This window comes from Physeter macrocephalus, chromosome 20 (genome assembly GCF_002837175.3).
Source record: "Physeter macrocephalus isolate SW-GA chromosome 20, ASM283717v5, whole genome shotgun sequence".
In the NCBI taxonomy this organism is placed as follows: Eukaryota; Metazoa; Chordata; class Mammalia; order Artiodactyla; family Physeteridae; genus Physeter; species Physeter macrocephalus.
This window is the reverse complement of record NC_041233.1, coordinates 30263129-30286795: the sequence shown is the minus strand read 5'-3', so window position 1 is coordinate 30286795 and position 23667 is coordinate 30263129. Positions and strand designations below refer to the sequence as shown.

Below are 23667 nucleotides of genomic sequence, written 5' to 3'. Positions count from 1 at the left end.
AGAATTAAAACAGGGTAAGTGGTAGAGTCTGGGAGGCTACTGTAGGCTGCGTGACCAGAAGTCCTCTCAAAAGGGACTGATCTGAGACCTAAATAATAAGAAGCCTGATGAGTGAGTCTCAGGGAGAAGAAATTTCCAGAGCAAGGGAACCACAGGTGCAGTGGCCCCAGCACTGGAAACAGGTTTGGCATGTTTGAGTAGAGAATTATCCACTGTGGCTGGAAGGAAAACAAACAAAATCCTATCTTTAATGAGTATGAGACGCCATCTGACATCCAAGAGGCCTGCCCTGAGCGGTGGGACACGTGATCCCAGGACTTGAGGGTGAGGGCAGGCTGCAGATGTTGACTGAGAGGTCCTCTGCTCGGGGGTGATGTTTCTCAGCCATGGACTTGATGTTACCAATGCGAGAAAGAAGGTAGATCAAGAGAAAATAGCCAGGGTGTCTTAGGGTGCTGAGCCATTTAAAAGTTGGGAGAAAGAGCTGGAGCCAGAAAACGAGACTGAGAAGGCAGACCAAGGGGTAAGATAAAAAACCAGAAGGGGCGACGTCCGTAGGGGAAGCCAAGAGAGGAAAGCATTTCAAGTAAAAAGGGAGTTGTAAGCTGAGCTCAGGCTGCTGAGACATCACAAAAGATAAGGACAGAGAAGCAACAAGGGACAGCAGGATGTGGTCTCAGGACGTGATGGGAGATCTTGTCAACAGCAGCCCTAGTGGTGCGATGGGCAGCCATCCAGGCAGCGTGACGGAGGCAGGGGAGTGACCGCAGACAACCCTTTCAAGACATTTCCTGTAGAAAAGGAGCAGAGACAGGAAGTGGTAGCCGGAGGGGAACGTGGGGTTAAGATAGAAATGGGGAGGGAGGGTGTGTTGGTCGGCTGGTTTTAAGATGGGAAATACTAGAACAGAGAGTTAATGACTGATGCAAAAGTGGAACCAAGGTCTGTCTGACTCCAAAGCAGAAGCTGAATCTTACCCCAAAGCTGTATTTCACCTTCATCAGTCACTAGCATCTCAGAAGCACAAAAATGAAGCATCACACTGGCACAGCACTTCACAGTTTACACAGTGGGTTTCTATTCCTCCCCCAGGAATCCCTAATCTGACGGTGGTCATCACATCACGCAATACACAGGGCACCAACCAAGACAGCTTCCACCCGGGGACTCTAGATCCATCATCTGCCCCCAGGAGTCTTCCAGACAGGAGTGGATCTCAGGGAAAACCCAGGCAGTCAAGGCATGTCAAAGCCACAGGGGCTTCAACCTCCTCGTCCTACTCCCTTGTAAGAATAAGGGGTGTACTAGCTTACCCAGCTGCCATAACGAAGTACCCTAACAAAGCTGCCATAACAAAGTACTTATAGATGGCCATCTTCTCCCTGTGTCTTCACATGGTCTTTCCTCTGTGTTCATAGACATCTGTGTCCAAATTTCCTCTTCTTTTAAGGATACCAGTCATAGGGAATTAGGGCCCGCCCTAAAGACCTCATTTTAACTTAATTTCCTCTTTAAAGACCTTAGCTGCAAATATAGTTACATTCTAAGATACTGGAGGTTGGGACTTCAACATATGTATTATAAGCGGACACAATTTAGCCCATAACAAGGACACTGAAGGGTCATGACTGGCGTACCATAGATAAATAGCATTTGACCAACCGCCTCAAATTAAATGCAGTGTTCCTACTCCAACCAGCTGTGGTGACATGAAGCAGCGTGCCCACTCCCCCGACCCCAACCCGGCAACCTCCATTCTACTCTCTGCTTCTACAAGTTCGACTTTGTTAGACTCCACATTTAAGTGAGATCGTGCAACATCTGGCTTTCTGTGTCTAGCTTATTTCACTTAGCATAACGTTCTCCAAGTTCATCCGTGTTGTCACAACTGGCAAGATTTCCTTCTTTTTTAAGAGTGAATAATATTCCACCGTATAGACATATACACTACTTCTTTTATCTATTCTTCTGTCTATAGGTACTTAAGCTGTGTTTGATGAAAAGGCACAAAGTTTCAGTTATGCAGCATGAATAAATTCTGGACATCTAATGTACTGCATGAGGACTATAAATTAACACTGTATTGTATATTTGAAATTTTCTCAGGGTAGATCTTAAGTGTTCTCATCACACACACAAAAAGTAACTAGGTGAAGTGATGGATATGTTAATTAGCTTGATTGGGTAATCACTTCACAATGTACATGTATATCAAAACATCACATTGTACACTTTAAACACATACAATTTTGATTTGTCAATTACACCTCAATAAAGATGGGAAAAAATTACTACCAATAAATAAATAAATAGATAGGTAGACGGATGGCAGTGCCACTGTTCACTCAATCCTTTTCTCCTGAGATTGAGACAACACCTAAGAGCCAGAAACCTGCATCAACCTCCATCTCAAAGGAAAACAACTGGTAACTTACTGTGACAAAGGCAAGCTCTTCACAGGGATGAGTCGACAAAAGAAAACGCTTTCGGGCTTCCCTGGTGGCGCAGTGGTTGAGAGTCTGCCTGCCAATGCAGGGGACACAGGTTCGAGCCCTGGTCTGGGAGGATCCCACATGCTGCAGAGCAACTGGGCCCGTGAGCCACAATTACTGAGCCTGAGCGTCTGGAGCCTGTGCTCCGCAACAAGAGAGGCCGCGATAGTGAGAGGCCCGCGCACTGCGATGAAGAGTGGTCCCCGCTCGCCACAACTAGAGAAAGCCCTCGCAGATAAACGAAGACCCAACACAGCCATAAATAAATAAATAAATAAATAAATAAATAAATAAATAAATAACTGCTAAAAAAAAAAACAGACATGTCAAGGTCCACTTCTCACTCAGAAAATCCACCTGGGAGCTGGGGTTCCAATCCCGGCAGTCCTTGTTAAAAAAAAAAAAAAAAAAAAAAGAAAACGCTTTCAATTAAAAATAGAGTACTACATTGCCTGTGCTCCGCAACAAGAGAGGCCGCGATAGTGAGAGGCCCGCGCACTGCGATGAAGAGTGGTCCCCGCTCGCCACAACTAGAGAAAGCCCTCGCAGATAAACGAAGACCCAACACAGCCATAAATAAATAAATAAATAAATAATAACTGCTAAAAAAAAAAAAAAAAAAAAAGAAAACGCTTTCAATTAAAAATAGAGTACTACATTATTCTCTCCCTGGTTTTGCTAAAATGCTCAAACTTCACAGCTAAAATTGCCTGAAAACTTTCACTGTTGCTACTTTCAGAGTCATTTGGCCCATCTGTGATGACTGAAGAAAAGGCCATCTTTCTTAGGCTTAGCAGCCAAAGGCCAATGCAGCCAAACGGCAGATAGGTAAAAACACTCGCCTTCCACCTTAGGAGTCAATTGCTTTTTTCTGGCAAGCCCAAAGCCCTCTGAGCTGTCCAGCTTATTCAATCCCCCTTCTCCTGATAACCCATCAGTAACAGCACACCGCAGGAGCACACAGAGGCCTGGCCCGTCTCACCCCAGTGGAAAATGTCACGGAGACAGATGGTTTTTCCGGAAGGTATAGTCGTTTTTGTTTTTAGCCTGGCCCCAATGATACCATTGTGCCTTGTGGGATGATGTACTCCCAAAGGACAGGGCCAGGCCTGTGTCGTTTATTCCTCCATCGCCAGTTCCCAGCACAGGGCCTAGCAGATACTGGGTGCTCCATAACACTGACCGAAAGAGTGACTGAATTAACAAATTGACGAAGAGAGGGTTTGTGATGATCCGTGATGGGGAAAGGGTAAACCACACCACGCTGTCTTGTTGATGCCAGCCTTGTCCAAGAGAGACTCAGATAAAGCCTACAATTTTCGAGAGAAAATGGAAAGTGGAAGGTTTTCCCACCGGTTATAACCTGATTGGGAATAAGGCAGCAATAGTTTCTCTAGTTGTGGAGGATGTCATGAGGTGGCCAAAATGAACTCCAGCCTTAAAGGAGAAAAAACAAAAAGAGAGTGGCCTTGCATAGAAAACAGAGAAAAATGAAAGGACAGCTTAGCTGTACAGTGTCTTCCTCATCAGGGAAACTGGGAGGAGGCAGGAGGGGGCAGGAGACTTGGAGGTGGGGAAAGGAGGTCACAGGCCCTGAGGGAGAGGGAGAGAACAGGATCCTTAGCCCATGTTCTGTGGTCGGAAGCAGAGGGAGAAGCATCCAAAATCAGTCTTACGGGTTAAGAAAGCAGGGGAAAAAATGCAAATTTTATCTGGCCTCATGATCTCCTTTTTTCTTAAAAAAAAAAAAAAACTTCTATGTAAATCTCATTCAAATGGTGCCAGCCACAACAGAATGGTTTTTAAAAACATGTTTTTAGTTGTCTGTATCTCCTATTTTGAAGTTCCCTCTTTAATCCTACACAAGGTTCTGGGATTTTCTTCCCCCCATTTTCTAAAAGGAATTTCCTATGACCAGGAGAATTTGCAGAACGCGCCTACATCCTCAACACAGGCTGCCCAAAGTGAGCCCAGCCAACCTCCCTCCACCACCAGGCTTCTCATCCAGGTTCTCTCCTCTCCTCTAGCCCCCACCCCTCTCCTCCTTCTGGGTGGTAAAAAACAAAAATAAAACAAACAAACAACAAAAACCCTCAGCACAGCCATTCCAAGCACATTTTCTCTCCTCCAAGTCTGCACCTCCTTCCCAGGTCCCCACGGTTAGAGGGTGGTGCCCTCCACCCATCCCTCAGCCTGGGGCTCAGACACTTTGCTCTCTGCTTTCCCTCATCCCGACATCTAATTGATGCCAAGCCTTGTTGATTTCACGACCACCGTTTCTCTCTGTCCATCCCCTTCTATCTCTCCATAGTCACAGACTCTGTCCAGACCCTTATTTCCCACTTTGACCATGGCAAAAATCTCCTAACTGGCCTCTCTCTCCCTGCAAACTTTCATCACTTGAATCACACCATCCCCACCAGTTATCCTCGTAAAACTTGATACAACCATGGCCCTCTGTATCCTCACAGGTCTGCTTTGCCCACAGAAAACAGTCCACCTCCTTAGCGTAGCATCCAAGGACTCCACAGCCTACCTTTCCAGGTTTACATCTGGCTCCACCCATCATGTGCTTTTTTCTCTGCCCCCAGCAGACCATTCATCCTTCCACAGATCTCCTTTATATTTCCTGTCTTTGCTCGTGCAAGACTCCTGGAGGGACCTTCGCCCTCTATGGTCCCCTGGGTGTGGTTAGGGCTGAGGGCTGCTCATAGTTGTCTCTCCCCTGGCACCCTGTAAGCTTTTTGAGAGCAGGGAGTTTATTACTACCACCACCACCCTCCCCCAAACAACCTGCACTTAGGGTCTCAGGGGGAAAAAAAAAGTATTAAATTAGATGAATGTTATCGCTGCATTGCTGCATGCAAGACTCATATTATGTTAGAATCTTGGTGTTGAAAGACACATAAAAATAATCTAAACCAATTTCTAGCCCGATGCATAAATCCCTTTGGCAAAGCTGTTGCAGTTATCTATTGCTAAGTAACAACAAGCTATCAGCCAATTTAGTGGTTTAAAACACAACCGTTATATGTGCTTGTGATTCTGTGGACTATTAATTCGGGCGGGGCTTGTCTGGGTGGCCCTTCAGCCCTACAATGTGCCAGCCAAGGTCAATCACTTGGTTGAGGTCATTGACTGGAAGAAGCACAAAGGCTTCACTCACGTGCCTGGTGCCTCGGTGTTCCTCCACGTAGCCTCTGTTTGGCTCTAGCCTGGGTGTCGTTGCAACTTGGGAGTCTAGGGCAAGGATGGCTTCTCATGAGGCAGCTTCCAAAAGTGAGTATTGCCAGAGGGGCAAAGGTAGAAGCTACATATCTCTTACAGCCCGTCCTCAGAAGTTACACAGAGTCACTTCCACTGCATCCTACAGACCAAAGCTCGCCACAAGGCCGGCGGAGACTCAGAGTACGGGAAGCAGACCCCACTTCTCAAAGGGAGGTGAGGCCAAAAACTTACCGAGAGGCATATTTAATCCACCACAGAAACCTTTTCAGATACTTTCAGCCTACACATAACCATTTCCTGTGATGAAGAGCTCGTCACAATACAAGCGTAGTTCATTTACAGACAGCTCTGACAGAAAATATCCCAGCTTATAAACATGGACTGTCCAATGCCAGAGTCTGATCTGATGTTCCTTAATGAGCCCCTCCAGGGCCTCAAAGATGCTACCTGCATTTCTGAGGCTCCTCAAAATGCAGACATATCCATCAGGGTTACTATGTATATTAAACACATATTAAACACATCCACACTTAGAAAATTAATGTTTAAAACACACACACATAATAACGATAACCTTCTTTGGAAATAACACCAAAGCCTGCATTTGGGTCCCTCAGTGAACCTGATGCCTGGCCACAGAGCTTTATGATCCTTCCATGAACCCCGACACAGAGCCAGCCCACAATTTATATCCGTCGATCACTGAGGTCCTCAGGGAGAACATCAACCAGAAAATCTCCACTAGGAACTGAGCCCCAAGACCCCAGCTCCACTGAGCTACCCTCCCAGCATCTGGGACTCAGCTCACCTCTAGGGAGGAGGGAGTCCAGAGATTGGAACAGGTGACTTTCGCTGTTGGAGACATATAAAAAGTATTGTTTTTCTTCCCCAGCAGATTTAAATAATCATATGCAAAATCCAACAATACAAACTAAATACCTCTCCACTGTGGATTAGATTTGAGTTACTATTATGGAATCATATTGTTAATTTCAATCAGTGTGCTAATGATTATTGTGGCTATGGCAGGAAATGTCCTTTTTCATGGAAGGTCCTCGCTGAAGGATTAGGGTCTGATCAGGAGGCAGCAAACTGAGGCTCCCAGGCCAAACCTGGCTGACATGCATTATTAAAAGTCTCACTGGACCACAGCCGCACCCTTTTGTTTACATATTGTCTGTGGCTGCTTTTGTGCTACTATGGTCTGGGTGAGTAGTTGTGACAGAAGCAGACCCAAAAAGCCCAAAATATTGATTATCTGGTCCTTTACAGAAAATAGTTTGCTAACCCTTGGGTTAGAGTTACTATGTCTGCCACTTTCTCTCAAATTGTTCAGCAAAATGACAGCAACCAAAAAGTGCATACATGTATCTGTATGTGTGTGTGTGCGCCTGCGTGCATGGAGAGAGAAGGAAAGAGAGTGAAAATGTGGCAAAATAATAATTGGTAAATTTAAGTGGATAATATATGAGTATTCATTTTATTTTTCTTTCCACTTTTCTTCAAGTTTGAATTTTTTTTTTAAAATAAAGTGTTTTAGAGTAAATATTGCTTCACTCAAAAACTCAAAAGATGGGAATTCCCTGATGGTCCAGTGGTTAGGACTCCGTGCTCTCACTGCTGAGGGCCCGGGTTCAATCCCTGGTCGGGGAACTAAAATCCCACAAGCCATGTGGTGCAGCCAAAAAAAAAAAAACCACTCAAAAGAATCTCCTAGAAAAAAATGCAACTCATAGGAAAGTTAACTAAGGAGACCAATAACAATATAAATATATAACTAGCAATTGCAATAAGTTTTAAAATAATGAGCACAATCACAATAGCAATAAAAAATATTAAACCTAAAGTTTAATTAGAAAAGAAATGTAGGGCACCTAAATAAAACAATAAATTTTACCAAAGTCCAAAAAGGTACGTATGCCATTGAGAATGTTTAGGATTGGGTGGCCAGTGCATTTACAGGTGTTTTAAAAAAAAACCTATATCAAAGACAAAAAAGAAGCTTTGAATAAAAGGAAGAACATACCACATTCCTGAACAAGAAGATTTAATTGTTCATATTATAAAATTGTTCATCCTCCACAAATACAGCAATAGCATTGATGCAATTCCAATAAAAACCACCACGTTGTGGTTTTTTTTGTTTGTTTGTTTGTTTGTTTGTTTGTTTGCGGTACACGGGCTTCTCACTGTTGTGGACTCTCCCGTTGCGGAGCGCAGGCTCCGGAAGCGCAGGCCCAGCGGCCATGGCTCACGGGCCCAGCCGCTCTGCGGCATGTGGGATCCTCCCGGACCGGGGCACGAACCCGTGTTCCCTGCATCGGCAGGCGGACTCTCAACCACTGCACCACCAGGGAAGCCCACGTTGTGTTTTTGATGTTGGGGGGAAGGGATAGTGAGAAAATATTTCAAAAGTATCTCTAATAGGAAAAAATGGATGAGATTAGCCAAGGACATTTTAGAAATGAAGAGTAATGATAGACTCTGACTTTAATAGATGGTAAAATTTATGTTAAAGCTGCATATAATTAAACAATTAAATCTGGCTCAGGAATAATCAGTCAAAGAAGAAAAATCCACGAAAAGATCCAAAAGTAAGTAAGAAGTAAGAATCGAGGCAACAAATCCAGTGAGAGGAGAGAGGATGGTTTACATAGTAAATGATGTAAGGATAACGGGCTAGTCATTTGGAAGAAAATAAAGTGAGAGCCATACATCATACCACACTCCAGAGTGAAGGAAAATTAAGTGCAAAGAAATGAAATAAGGAAAGATATATAAAACAATGTAGATTAGTATTTTTATAAGCTTGTGATGGCACAGATCTTTCTATGCATAAAATAATAAAGAAAATGATTGATATAGTTGGCTAATAAAAATTTTAACCTTCTGTACATCCCAAACCACTATAACCAAAATTAAGAAAATAGCAACAACAACACTGAGAAAAAATATTTGCAACAGAAATGATATTAAGGGGTCAATGTCCCCATTATCTAATCATTATGGGGGGAGAAGTTTTTAAAAATTCAAAAATGAGCAAATGTCATTAATATACAATTCACAAAATTATACAATTGTTGAGATTCAACATGATTATCATTTTTTTCTTTTTGTTTATAGTATTTTCTGAGCTTTCTATCCCCCCAAAATGTATTATTCCTGTAGAAAAAAAAAAAATCTCAAAATAGGAACCAGGAAAAAATTTTTTTCTTTTTCAGGAAACCTAAGCTTCTTGCCAGAGGACAGTAAAGCTCCTTTAACAGCTCCAAACTCTCTCAGAATGAGTAGATATGCAAGGTTACAAACAACTTCCTATCGTGGGCAAAAAATATACATTTTTCATCTCATCGAATCCTCCAAAAATCTCAAGTAGGGTGTTGTTACTACCCTAATATTACAGACAAGAAAGTAAAGACTCAGAGAAGTTCAGCAAGCTTCCTAAGGTCACGCAGCAGTAAGCAATAGAGTTGGAACTGGATCCCAGGCTGGTCTGACCACAAACTCAGCTCTTTTCAGGCCTCGTTTCAGGACTCTTGGGCTGGGATGCAGAGGGATGAGTTCTGATCCTGGCTCTGTCCCCAACCACCAGTACACACAGCCTTGGCAAGTAACTTCCCCTGTCTGACCCTGATTTCCTCATCTGTTCAAGGGGAAGTGGATTGGCCCAAATGGTGTGTCAAGTTCCTTCCTGCTCAGACATGCCAGATTTTTGTTCTCATAAAGCACTCATTAGCCAAGGACTGGTCCAAGCCAGAGATCAACCCCAGGGGCCTGGGGGCTGGAGCAGGTGGCCCCCCACAGATGCCCAGGCACTGGCCCACCTTGAATTCCTCATGGATGCGCTCCTCCAGGACTTTGGCAGCCTTGCGGTCCTCCATCTCCACTTTCCACTTCTCCACCAGGATCCGGGCTTTCTCATTGGCCAGAGCATCCCGGAACTTCTTGGTGATCTCTGCCTCCTTCTGTCTCCTTCCAAGAGAACACCAGCAGGTATCAGGAGGTATGGGAAACTGAAGGACCACATGCCAACAGAACTTCAAATAAAAACCATGCACAATCATTCTTGGTCTATCAGAACGGCAAATATCTGAGGTTCACAAAACTCAACGTTAGCAAAGGTGGGGAGTATAAATCACCAGAATTGCTCTGGAAGCCAGAAAATAAAACCTCAGAAACCCCATTTCTCACTCAAGTTTACAAAGGTGCAGGGAAAAGCTCATCAGAGGGTTTTTATAACATTAAAAAGTGGCAAACAACCCAAATGTCCCTCAACAAGACCAATAAATTGGGTTTCTCACGTAATGGGATACTATACAGTAATCTTAAATAACACTGTGGATTTATATTAATCAATTTATGAAGGTGTGAATAAAGCAGTTTACAAAGCATGTATTGCCCAAATGCTCACCATGGTTATCTTAGGTGGTGGGTATTGAGTTGTTATTTAATTGATTCTTTACATTTTTCAATGTTGTTTAAACATTACAATTTTATGATTAAAACACTGTCAGTAAAAATTGGGGGAAAGATGTTGGAGTCGACTTCATACAAATTTCCAAGTCTGGCAAAAAATATGTCAAATGTGGTTTATGAAAGAAGTCTGACCCCCCAGTATCAGTAGGGGCTCAACTGTCCATCTTGTGTAAGAAATGGAGGTAACATGACGAGAAACAAGCAGATTTTAAAAGTGAATTCAAATTGCTCTGCTGTCCTCGGGACAACTCAGTGAGGAAAGAGGCAAAAGGATATCATATGCATTATCTCAGTAAATCCAACTACATCCATATAGAAAAGGTGTTGTGATGCCCAAACTCCAGATGTGAAAACTGAGGCCCTGGATCAGCTCACCACGAATTAGTGGAGCCAGGATTTGAACCTACAAGGTCTACCCGATGTAAGACTAGTGCTTTGGTCCCCTAATCTTAGCAGTGCTCCAAACAGCCAGCCAGCTGCCTGGCACCTCCTCCCTCCCACCCATAACCTATTGTCTTTAATTTGAACCCACCCCAAGCCTCCGTGTTCAGGACCCACCCCAGTACCCATTGGCACCTCTCACCAGAGCTCCTCCGCCTCCCTCTGTGCCTGCAGCCGCGCCCTCTCTGCAATCAGCTCCTCAGAGATCTCTTCATAGGGCTTGTCTCCAGGGCCTTCTCCCATGACCCAGACCCAGACTTCGCCATCTGCCCCCAGGAGCCACTGGATGTGCTTGTCACTCGCTGCCTCACAACACAGGAAGAACAAGGAAGGAAGGAAAAACAGGTCTGAGTTGTACTGAGTCAGGAATGACCTGGGCTGGCCAGGGGTGCACAACCATCAAGCCACCCTACAAAACGTGGTCATCTGCAAAGAGGATGCCAGAGAGACATTGACCTGAGTGCAGGTCCATGGCCATCTCCCTCTCTCACTCCCTCTAGGGAGCAATATGTCAGCCAAGTCAGCCTGCTGGAGCAGGTGTTCAAAGCTGGAACTGGTGTCCGAAGCCCAGAGACCCTGAAATCTTCAGCAGAGAAGACATCAGGTGACAGCACTCGCTGATGGAAGACTTGTGTCACTCCCAAGCCAAGGCAGTTAGGAGCCCGGGAGTCTTCTCTCTCTCTCTCTCTCTCTCTCTCTCTCTCTCTCTCTCTCTCTCTCTCTCCCCCCCCCTCCCTCCCTCCCTCCCTCTCTCTATCTATCTCTATCTCTATCATCTCTATCTCTATCTCTATCTCTCCTGTCCATTGGCTGGAAATAAGGAATTGGAGATGGTGGCATTGCAAGATGAAGCAGCTGACCCCTGAGTCTCCCTGACCCACATCAGCCTGTAACCTGAGCAAGAAATAAACCTGTGTTGGATTAAGTCACTGAGATTTTTCAGTTTGCCTGTTCTAAAAGATTCCATTGATAACCATGACTAAAATGGAAATCTAAAGTGGGGTACTGGCTGAAACAGGAATATCAACTAAGTGTCACTGCCTTACCAGTGACGTTTAGCAGGTTGAATGGCTGGAGATCCACGTGATGCAGGAGCAAAGCATCTGGTAAAGTTATCAGACACTATCACTTAAAAGGCAGACCCTCCTGCCTTCTGAACCTGGCCCCCCTAAGGGAAGATACTGGAAAATAGAACGTTGGTAGTGGGTTGGTTGCTAGGAGCTGTGTTTGGCAAGATGTTAAGTTCAAGGAGGAATTGAGCACTTTGCAAGTAGAAATGAAAGGGAATAGAGAGAATATAGAAATCTGGGACGTGGTAGGTTTGGAAAAGCCATCTCTTTCTAGGGCCCAAATTGCAAGAGATGGGATTTTTAAAGGTTTTGCATGACTGGCCCAGTAAAACTTTTAAGGTGAATATAGGGCCCTAGGACACAGATCTCTGTGATGGTCATGAGAATGTGCTCCATGGACATCCCACAACAGGGAGCATAACTGACTGTGCACTCCAGCTTCTACGCCCTTGTGTTTGCCCAAGGCCATGCTTCCAGAGGAGGCTCCCAGACTTTGACTGAGCATGGCAGGCTGGTTCCTGGGAGACGTGGGACTCCTCTGATGGGCAACTTCCCGGAGGCCTTGACAAACCTTCCCTGGACTGCGTGGCTGCCTGGAACACCTCCAGCCAACCTGCCCTTCCCCTCTCCTTCACTCAAGGTCACGCCTGCACTGCAGTGCGATGGCTCTCCCAGGCTGCTCCAGCTCCCTGCCCTTTTTCTCTCACAGGCATTTCCTGAACAACACGCTTGTGTGATTTTCTCCCAACCCTGTCTCTGTTCCTCACAAGCACACTCAGACTGCAGTCTCTCACACTTATTTTTCAAAGAGCCTAACGTAGATGACCTTCAGTCGAAAGGCAGAGGCATCGGGGTAAAGAGGCAAAGAAAAACAGGCAATTTGCGAAATATGTCCAGAGAAGAATCTTAGATGTTGCTCCTGGCACATGGAAGCAAACAGATCAGAAGCCTCCTAAGTCTCTGAGTCTGGACTAAAAAAGCCTCTGATTGTTCAAGACTTAAACAACCGTTGGGCACCCAGCCTCAATGACCAGGGGGCAGGTTTCGAAGGCTATACTGGTCCAAGGAGGGTGCGACCCTCAACACTCACTCTGGATGTGGCCAAGGGGAATAACGAACAAGAGGAGCCTCCAGGGCACAGACAGCATCCACTCAAGGCCACCCCTTCACTGCCAGGGCAGGGGGACCTCGCAGAGCCTGACCTGGAGGATTTCAGGATGCTACAGATTAGTGATTGAGTGGGGCTCACACTCCCCCCTTTTCCATAGCAGATATTCTGACCCTGCTCCCCCACTGTATATCGTGTCCTAAAGGTGGGCCGTGTTAGGATGACGTGTCTTTTTAGCCATATCAGGACCTTAGAGTGCCTAACGCAGAACATGTGTAGACTGCGAACTTTGGGTTGATGCAGTGACCGGGTGAGACTTGCGGGCATCCCCTAAAGGAGGTGGTGAGTGTATTTATGCAGAGAAGAACAAAACAAGTGAGCAACCAGAATGACAGTTTGTGACAGCGACCACGCTATGTCCAGCACCCCAGCTCCACTCCCTGAGCCCACCAGATGACCACTTTTCTCAGGTTCCCTTCAATTCCATGGGGCCACATGACTGAATTCTAGTCTGTGGAACGTCAGGGGAAGTGATTTGTGCCACTTTCAGGCTGAGGCTGGTTGCAATCTGAGTGCCTTTTCCACATTCTCTCTCCCATCCCTTCAGTGGGAAATAAACGACTCCAAGATGGTGGAGAAAAAAGCAGCCTGATCCATGAGTCAGTGTTCAGAAGCAAGCCAGGCAGACAGCTAACTAATCCACATCAAACTGCGACTTAATCAGAAATAAACCTTCATTATGTTAACCCTCTGAAATTCCAGCGTTTACCTATTGCAGAAGGCGGCATTAATTCCCCCGGCATTGGTATATTTTTAGTATGTTAAAGCAATATAGTAATAGAGGAATATAAGTTTAATTATGACTGATAGAACCAGGGAAGCAACCACTACTAGAATTGTAGAACTTCCAAATTAATAGTGGGCAAAAGTAAATAAGAGGTTTACCAATCCTGCAAAAATACTTAACGGGAAAAGAGAAAACAACAGAAAATGTGTAGTTATTATAGCAGGCACTGTCAGTTACCTCCTCATCACCCATTCCAGCCACCTTCCTGCCTTACTAAAAACCCCAGTTTGTTTTGAGGAGTAACACAGATCCCTTGGTTTCAGGAGAGGCAGGTTTCGACCCCAGCCTCAAAGGACAAATAAAATTCGTCTAAACCCATCATGTAAATTTATTCTCCTTGGCAAGTAATCGATCTAGGAGTGACCATACATCCCCATTCTTGACAAAGGAGATGCAGGCAGAAGTCCCAATGACGGGGACTCATTCTCGAAACAAAAGGTGAAGACTTCTTAAGTTTGCAGACAAATACTGTTTGATTCCACTCATACAAGATACCTAGAATAGTCAAATTCGTAGAGTCAGAAAGTACATTAGTAGATGCCAGGGGCCGGGGGAGGGGGGATAGGAGGAGTGGGGAGTTAGTGTTTAATGGGGACAGAGTTTCAGTTTAAGAAGGTGAAAAATTCAGGAGCTGGATGATGGTGACAGTTGCATAACAACGTGAATGTACTTAGTGCCACTGAACTGTACAGTTAAATATGTTTAAAATATTATGTTTTATATTATGCAACTTTTACCACAATAAAAAAACATTTAAAAAAAAAAAGGTGAAGACTTCTTAGGAGAAGCCCCTTCACTCTTTACTTGTTTACCTCCCCTCCTTCTTCCTGCCTGGAATGAAGAAGTGATGCCAGGAGCTGCTGGAGGACTTTTGCAGCCATAAGGAAGAAAGCCACATGCCAGAAGTCCCAATGACGGGGACTCATTCTCGAAACAAAAGGTGAAGACTTCTTAAGTTTGCAGACAAATACTGTTTGATTCCACTCATACAAGATACCTAGAATAGTCAAATTCGTAGAGTCAGAAAGTACATTAGTAGATGCCAGGGGCCGGGGGAGGGGGGATAGGAGGAGTGGGGAGTTAGTGTTTAATGGGGACAGAGTTTCAGTTTAGGAAGGTGAAAAATTCAGGAGATGGATGATGGTGAGAGTTGCATAACAACGTGAATGTACTTAGTGCCACCGAACTGTACAGTTAAATATGTTTAAAATAGTTTTTTTTATATTATGCGACTTTTACCACAATAAAAAAACATTAAAAAAAAAAAGGTGAAGACTTCTTAGGAGAAGCCCCTTCACTCTTTACTCGTTTACCTCCCCTCCTTCTTCCTGCCTGGAATGAAGAAGTGATGCCAGGAGCTGCTGGAGGACTTTTGCAGCCATAAGGAAGAAAGCCACATGCTAAGGATGAGTAAGCGGAAGGACTGAAGGAGATGGGGCCTTGATGATCTTGCTGAGCAGCTAAACTAATGTATCCATTGCAGTACACCTCCAGAATTCTTATCATGTGAGAAAAATAAGGAACTCCAAGGAATAAAGTTCTGTAATTATTAAATGAAATGTGGTAATATAAATAAATATGAAAGATTTATTTAATTAGGCAACTATTAATTGTGCGTTCTGTTACTTACGGCCAAGCACATCCCTAACTGATACAGATAACAAATGAAAAATAACACAGAATCCCTAAACCCTAAGTATATTCATTAACACAAAAATGGGAACAGAATTAATTTCCCTATTAAAGATCTGAGACTGTCAGATGTAAATAAAAAGTAAAAGACAAACACTGCTTTGGGAAAGACCCTAGGTGTTCTCCTTACTGGCTGCAAATAATAATAAATCCTTCCTTGGGGGTGGTGGGATGAATTGGGAGATTGGGATTGACATATATACACTAATAAGTATAAAATAAATAACTGATAAGAACCTGCTGTATAAAAAAAATAAAATTCAAAAAAAAAAAAAAAGGAAAGGAAAGAAAGAAAAAACCCACTATTTAATGTCATTAATTAAGTCATCACTTTTTTTGTTTGTTTGCTTGTTTGTTTTCTTGCGGTACGCGGGCCTCTCACTGTTGTGGCCTCTCCCGTTGCGGAGCACAGGCTCCGGACGCGCAGGCTCAGCGGCCATGGCTCACGGGCCCAGCCGCTCCGCGGCATGTGGGATCTTCCCGGACCGGGGCACGAACCCGTGTCCCCTGCATCGGCAGGAGGGCTCTCAACCACTGCGACACCAGGGAAGCCCAGTCATCACTTTTTGATCCTACTTCTAACAAGGCATATTTCATTATAGCTTCAGTGTCAATTTTCTCTTCTTTTACTAAATTAAAATTCCACTGGAATGGTCACTAAATTAAATTTCTACTGGTGAACATTCTAACCCTGTAATTCTGGGCATAAGGGTGTTTCACATGAGAGCTGTCCTTAGAAAATGCTGCCAGTTATATTTTTGAATTTAGGTTAGATAAAGTATTCCCAAGTTTTCCCCATCATGGAAAAACAATAATAATAATAATAATAAATCCTTCCTTCTCCTGATGGGGAAAAAAAAGTAAAATCCAATTCTGTACTATTTAAATAAAACACACATGTAAAAAAGAAAAAGTTTAAAAATAAAGAGCTAGTTAACAATAGACCATACAAAGGCAAGCAAAAAGAAAGCAGAAGTGGCAATGTTAGACAAAGTAAATTCAAGGACAAATGTGTTACACAAGACAAAAAAGAATATTATGTAATTATAAAGGATGCAACCCACAAAGAAGATATAACAGTCATAAAACTTTATACAACAAACAACATAGCAGACAGCTGCATAAAACAAAAACTCCTAACAACACAATGAGAATTTGAAAATGTATATATACTCATGGTGGAGAGTTTTGCTATATTTATTTAAGAAGCTGGTAGACCAAATAGATTTTAAAAATTAATAATATAGAGTATTTGAATAATATAGTCAACAAATTTTACTTAACAACTACAGAACTTTACTCCTTAAACATTGACATATACTTTTCTTCTTCTGATCTTGCAATTATGAGAAAATTTTATAGACCGCATCCTCAAATAATAATACAAAACTTAGAAATCAATGGGGTAAAATAGCCATCAAGAAAATATCTCCTAGAGAACCCATGGATCTTAGGGGAAATCCAAACTGAAATTACGCATTATCTAGGGGGGAAATTGTAGCAAAAAATATGGGCACAGATAACAGTAAGCTCAAAAGAAAAATTATAAGCTTAAAGGCTTTTCTTTTTGATGTCCCCGTGAAGATAAAATTCTCTTCTCCAAACACAATATAGATGCCTCCATTGACTCTATTCCAAACAGAAGTGTGAAACAGTGAGCAGGGTGGATGCTCCCATGTGGGTCCTGAAGCAAATAGTGGTCACCAGGAATGAGACTCCTACAGGGTAGAGGGGAATCAAAGTTCTCCAGGTGAGACTGGGACCTGAGTAGGATTGCGGTCAGATGCTGGTAATGTGCTTGGCAAGTTCATGAAACAGCCAGGAGGCCACTGTGGCTGCAGCAGAGGGGAGCAAGAAGGGAAACTGGAAATGCAGGTGGAGAAGCAGCAGCTTTAATTCATTCAGTGTGGGAAACAGGGGACAAGAAAATCTGTAGGCCAGTGAGCATTTGTAATCGTCCAGGGGACAGACAATCATTGCTTGGACTAAGATGGTCCTGGTGGAGGAGGTATAAAGTGGTTAAGATTTAGGATATATTCTGAAGGAAAAAGCAATATTTGCTTAAATTTTGGATATGAGTTGTGAAAGCAAAAGAGCAAGAAAACTCTAACTTTTCAGCTTAAGCAATGGAATGGATGGTCATATTACTGAAAAGAGTAACATGAAAGAAACTGCTTGGATAAATCAACATTTCTGTTTGGGCCAAATTAAGTTTGAGACGTCTATTAGACATCCAATAGGCAGTTGAATACAACAGAGTTCAGAGGAGAGGCTGGAACTAAAATATAATTTTTTGGAGGCATCAGTGTATAGATATTTAAAGCCACAAAACTGGACGAGAGCTGGACGAGAGCAGGTAGAGAGTGAGGGTAGACAGAAAACAGGAGAGGTCGAAGGACTGAAGCCCAGCACACTCCAACACCTAGATAGGAGGAGGACCCCCAAGGACATGAGGACAAAGAAGCCTGCGAGGCAGGAGAACAACCAAAAGAGAGCAGTATCCCAGAAGCCAAGTGGAGAAAGAATTTCAGGAATTAAAGGGAGGTCAACTGTGTCAAAGGCTACTAATAAGTCACTGGGATGAAGACTTGAGAATTGACCATTGGATTCAACAACATGGAAGTCACCAATGACCTTGACAAAGGTGGTTTTATGAGTCTGTGAAAAGGAACATTTGGACGCTTGGAAACTTTTAGAGGAAAATATAAATGCATATCATTATTACTTTGGGGAAAGGAAGAATTTCTTCTATGAGACATAAAAAGAATAAACTATGAGACAATGTTGATACATTTGATTACAGATTAAAGCTTAAAATTTCTACACACAAAAAATACCATAAAGACAATTAAAAATCAAGTCACCAACTGAGAGAAGATACTTGAATACACATAACTGTCAAATGATTGCACCAATTAATAAAAGCAATAGTAACAGCTAACATCTACAGAAGGCTTATCTGCTAATCATGGTTCAACATATTTTACATGTATTAACTTATTAATGTCTAGAACAATCTTTCTCTACTAGGGTCCTGTGAGAGAAATAAGCCCTATAAAACATAATTTGAATCGTCATTTTTTTTCTCAGTTCTCCCAAGAATGGTATATAGATAGTACTAGTCTAGAAGCATTGTAGAAAAGCTAACTCATTGCATACAATGTATCCTTTCAAGCATCTGTTATCAAATAATTTGCTCTCAAGACCCCTTTAAATTCTTTAAAAATATTGAGTATCTCAAAGAATTTTTGTTTATGTGTGTTATATCTATCAATATTTACCATATTCAAAATTAAAACTGAGAAAATTTTAAATATATATTTATTTAAAATAATAGCAACTTGGGACTTCCCTGGCGGTCCAATGGTTATGACTCTGCACTTCCACTGAAGGAGATGTGGGTTCAAACCCTGGTCGAGGAACTAAGATCTCACATGCCACTGGGCATGGCCTAAAAAAAAAGTTACTTCAAAATAAAAAGTTTAAAGATTTTTAAGCAAAATAAAATTAAAACCCATTGGTTTATTTTGCACTTTGAATGGATCTTTTACTCATGTGTGATTTTGCAACAGTCCTCATGGGTCCTTGGAAAATATTGGTTCACTGAATCAAGCAGATCTTCCAAATGTGGACCCATTTTATTTTACAATATCATAAAATTGTTTGTTAATATTACTATGAACCTCAGAGAAAAGCCTCTATGTATTGGGAATCTAATAAGTTCATTGTAGCTGATACAAGTTTTCCAAAAATTCTAATTTTTGCTTGAAACCTGGAATTTTATCACTGGAATAAATTTTATCTGTTGTTTTCCTTGAAGTGACAGATTCACTTTATTCATCTGCAAATACCCAAGTCTGAAAAAAGACATAGTTTGTCAGTCTTCTTTCAAGTAAAAATGGCATTCCATGAATAAAGAGGCTACTTCAGCACATAACTCAAAAAATCACACAGTGCCTTTCCTCAAGACACCCATCATACTTCAGAAATGCTTTTATGCATCCTTCCATTTTGTCATACAATAAAATGAATAAGGTTTACTGTTTCATCAAGGAGTGAAACCATCATTAATTTTACTGTGAGTGTATGATGATGAAAAAATACAGTCATTTCACTCCTACAAGACTGGAAAGAATAAAAAAGTGTGATGACAAATTCTGATTGTTGAAAGGATATGGAGCAATGATAATTCTTATAAATTGTTGACGGCTGAAGGCACTGATACAACCACTTTGAAGATATTTGGCAAATATTTAGTAAAGTTGAACATGCTACACATTATTACCAAGGAATAGCACTTCCAAGTACACACGTGCCCAGAGAAACCTGAACAAGAAGGTTCATGGAAACATTGTCCAAAATATTAAAAATCAGGAACAATATAAATGACTAATCAAGGAAAACAGATAAATAAATTATAGCATGTTCTTATAATGCAGTACCCTATAGCAAGAAAAATAAATAGGTTTGAACAACACAGACATATCTCCTTGAACAACGCAGAACCAATAAATTAAGTTAAATTCAGACTGCATACAGTATAATGTCATTCATATAATGATTAAGCAACATATTGCTTACAAAATATATATTAAAGTATGGAAAAGATATAAGGATGATACATGTTGAATTTATAATAGGCTTGCATATGGGGAGGGAGATGGGGAGTGAAATTTTAGGAAGGCATTAAAGTGGGTCTCAACTGTATATGACGTACTTAAATAAAAACAAAGAAGGCACTAAGTTAACACTTAATAAAGACATTATGGGTCCATAAGTAGGAGGGAGATGGGGAGTGAAATTTTAGGAAGGCATTAAAGTGGGTCTCAACTGTATATGACGTACTTAAATAAAAACAAAGAAGGCACTAAGTTAACACTTAATAAAGCCATAAGTACTTATTATATTACTTTCCATTTTACCTATATGTTTAAATATTTTATAATGAGAAATTTTAAAAGCTTTATTTTAAAAAAAGATGTGGGACTTCCCTGGTAGTCCAGTGGTTAAGACTCCACACTCCCAATGCAGGGGGCCCAGGTTCGATCCCTGGTCAGGGAACTAGATCCTGCACGCATGCTGTGACTAAGACCCGGGACAGCAAAATTAAATAAATAAATAAATAAATATTTTTAAAATATGAAATAAAATTTTTAAAAAAGAAGTAACATGAATAAACTGTTCTCAATCTAAGACATAAAAAATGAACAATAAAATAAAATCAGGAGAAAATAATTAATGAAAAAAACTAATATTAGTGAATGCAAAGCATATACATTATAAATACAACCAAACATTTGTTCTTTGAAAAATGTAATAAAGTAGGAAACCACCCAGCATGCTTAAATTAAGTTAAAACAGGGCTTCCCTGGTGGCGCAGTGGTTAAGAATCCGCCTGCCAATTCAGGGGACCTAGGTTCGAGCCCTGGACTGGGAAGATCCCACATGCTGCGGAGCAACTAAGCCCATGTGCCACAACTACTGAGCCTGCGCTCTAGAGTCCGTGAGCCACAACTACTGAAGCCCGCGTGCCTAGAGCCCGTGCTCCACAATGAGAGAAGCCACCGCAATGAGAAGCCGGCGCACCACAACGGAGAGTAGCCCCCGCTCGCTGCAACTAGAGAAAGCCCACACACAGCAACAAAGACCCACTGTAGCCAAAATAAATAAATAAATAAATTTATTTTTTTAAAAATTAAGTTAAAACATATACATATGTTATATATATGTCATATATATGTTTATATATATATATGGAATGTGTATACAGTATATATAATGTATATGGCATTAGGAATAAGAAGACAATGTAAAACAAGAACTGATTAAAAGAGAATATTGTGCTATTCTGTGTTAATAAATTTGAAAATATAGATATAGGTATAAATCTTCATGACCTTAAATTAGACAATGGTTTCTTAGATATGATACCAAAAGCACAAACAACAAAGAAAATATATATCAATACAATTTGAACTTCATCAAAATGTGAAATTTAAAACTTTTGTGTTTCAAAGGATGCCATCAAGAAAGTAAAAGGGCAATCCAAAGAATGGGAGTAAATATTTACAGATCATATATCTGATAAGGAACTTGTGCCTGGAGTGTATAAAAATTCTTACAGCTCAATAATAAAAAGACAACTCAGTCTAAAAATGGGCAAAGGATCTAAATATACATTTCTCCAAAGAAGATATATGGATGTCCAATAAGCACAAGAAAAGATGCTCAAAATCTTTACTCATCAGGGAAACGCAAATCAAAACCACAATGACATAACACTTCACATCACACTTCACACCTCCCAGGATGGATTTAACCAAAAACATAATAATAACAAGTACTGGTGAGAATGTGAAGAAATTGGAACCCTCATACGCTGCTGGTGGGAAGGTAAAATGATGCGACTGCTTTGGAAAACAATCTGCCAATTCTTCAAGTTATTAAACATAAAGTTATCAAATGATCCAGCTATTCTACCCGTAGGTACACACCCAATAGAAATGAAAACATACATCCACACAAAAACTTGTACGTGAATGTTTATAGAAGCATTATTCATAATAGCCAAAAGTGAAAACAACCCAAATGTCCATTAAGAGATAAATGGACAAACAAAATGTGGTACATCCATATAATGGAATATTATTCGGCCATAAAAAAAGAATGATACTGATCCATGCTACATTGTGGATGGACCTTGAAAACATTATGCTAAGTGCAAGAAGCCAGTCACAAAAGTCCAATATTATATTATTCCACTCATATGAAAGTCCAGAATAGGGAAATCCATAGAGACATAAAGTAGATTAGCAGTGGACTTCCCTGGTGGCACAGTGGTTAAGAATCCACCTGCCAATGCAGTGGACATGGGTGCGATCCCTGGTCCAGGAAGATCCCATATGCCACGGAGCAACTAAGCCCGCGTGCCACAGCTACTGAAGCCCGCGTGCCACAACTACTGAAGCCCACACGCCTACAGCCCGTGCTCCGCAACGAGAGAAGCCACCATAATGAGAAGCTCGTGCTTCGCAACAAAGAGTAGCCCCCGCTTGACGCAACTAGAGAAAGCCCACTCGAAGCAATGAAGACCCAGTGCAGAAAAAAAAAAAAAGTAGATTAGTGGTTGCAAAGGGCTGGAGCAGGGAGAAAGGGGTCTGGCAGGTACTAGTTAAAGTGTATGGGTTTTCTGGAGGTGCTGAAAATATTCCAAAATTGACTGTGGTGATGGCTGCACATCTCTGTGAATATATAAAAACCATTTAGTTGTACACATTAAATGGGTGACTTGCGTACACTTTAAATGGGTGACTTGTATGGTATATGAATTATATCTCAATAAAGCTGTTTGTGACAACAAAAACTCTCCTGGTAATTTATATGATAAGGTAATTTATAGGGAAAAAAATCAGTTAGGATATAGAGGTCTAAACAACATATTGACCAACTTAACCTAACTGACGTCTATAGAACACTCCACACTACAGCAGAATACTTTCTTTATCAAGTGCACACAGAAATAAGGTTGACTACATTCTCAGCCATTAAATTTCAAATGTTTGAAATCATTTATGGTATGTACTGAGAACCCAACCGTGGTGGCCAGATAATAAGCACATCTGTGAGATGATAGGATAAAAATAAATGCTCCCTGAGGCCCTGTCATTTTGAAAGGACATGAGGGAAACAGGTGTGGAAATGTACCCAAAGAATTTAAACCCCAAAGTTGAATGCAAAATCTGGTTCCAAATGCAAGAATCCTAGGAAGCTTTGCTAGTTTTTACATGAGAAAAACCTGGAAAGCAGCGATGCTACTAGCCACTGGGAGAGATAACAGAGGGGCAGGCAGCCGCTTGCAACCTGCTACTTCAGCCTGGCTCCCCTGAGGGGGGCTGAGACCTGGCATCAGGTTACAGGGAGTCAGGAGATAACCATCTGGTGGCCTTTTTCAGAAACTGCCCCTGCTGACCTCCAGGTGCAAAGGGAAGCAGTGAGGTGGACAGTTAGGGAAGGAGGGAGGTGGCAGGCATGATCACCCCTGAAGCAAGGGGAGGAAATTACACCCGGGCAGCTCAGCCCAGCATCCCCAGCTGGGAAGGGCTTCCCTTCAGCCAGAGCTGAGCAAAACTCCATCTGTTTAAAGAGCCCATGGGCTGTAGAAAACAAACTTATGGTTACCAGGGGGGAAAGGGGGAGAGGAATAAATTGGGAGATTGGGATTGACATATACACACTACTATATATAAAATAGATAACTAATAAGGACCTACTGTATAGCACAGGGAACTCTACTCAATACTCTGTGATGACCTA

At 41.9% G+C, this 23667-nt stretch overlaps 1 protein-coding gene and 1 non-coding gene across 2 annotated transcripts in view; one reads left to right on the top strand and one right to left on the bottom strand.

Moving 5' to 3' along the window:
* Positions 1–12176, bottom strand: part of SH2D4B (SH2 domain containing 4B) — a 58385-nt gene extending 46209 nt beyond the window's left edge. Inside the window, exons 1-3 of the mRNA XM_055081223.1 lie at positions 12134–12176; positions 10780–10939; positions 9545–9692 (exon numbers count right to left, since the gene is read on the bottom strand). Of these exons, the coding sequence (XP_054937198.1) occupies positions 9545–9692; positions 10780–10939; positions 12134–12176 (351 nt within the window). The remainder of the gene's footprint in view (positions 1–9544; positions 9693–10779; positions 10940–12133) is intronic.
* Positions 7301–7373, top strand: TRNAE-CUC (transfer RNA glutamic acid (anticodon CUC)). Its single transcript has one exon. It is a non-coding gene; the product is annotated as a tRNA-Glu (tRNA).
* Positions 12177–23667: the final 11491 nt, after the last annotated feature.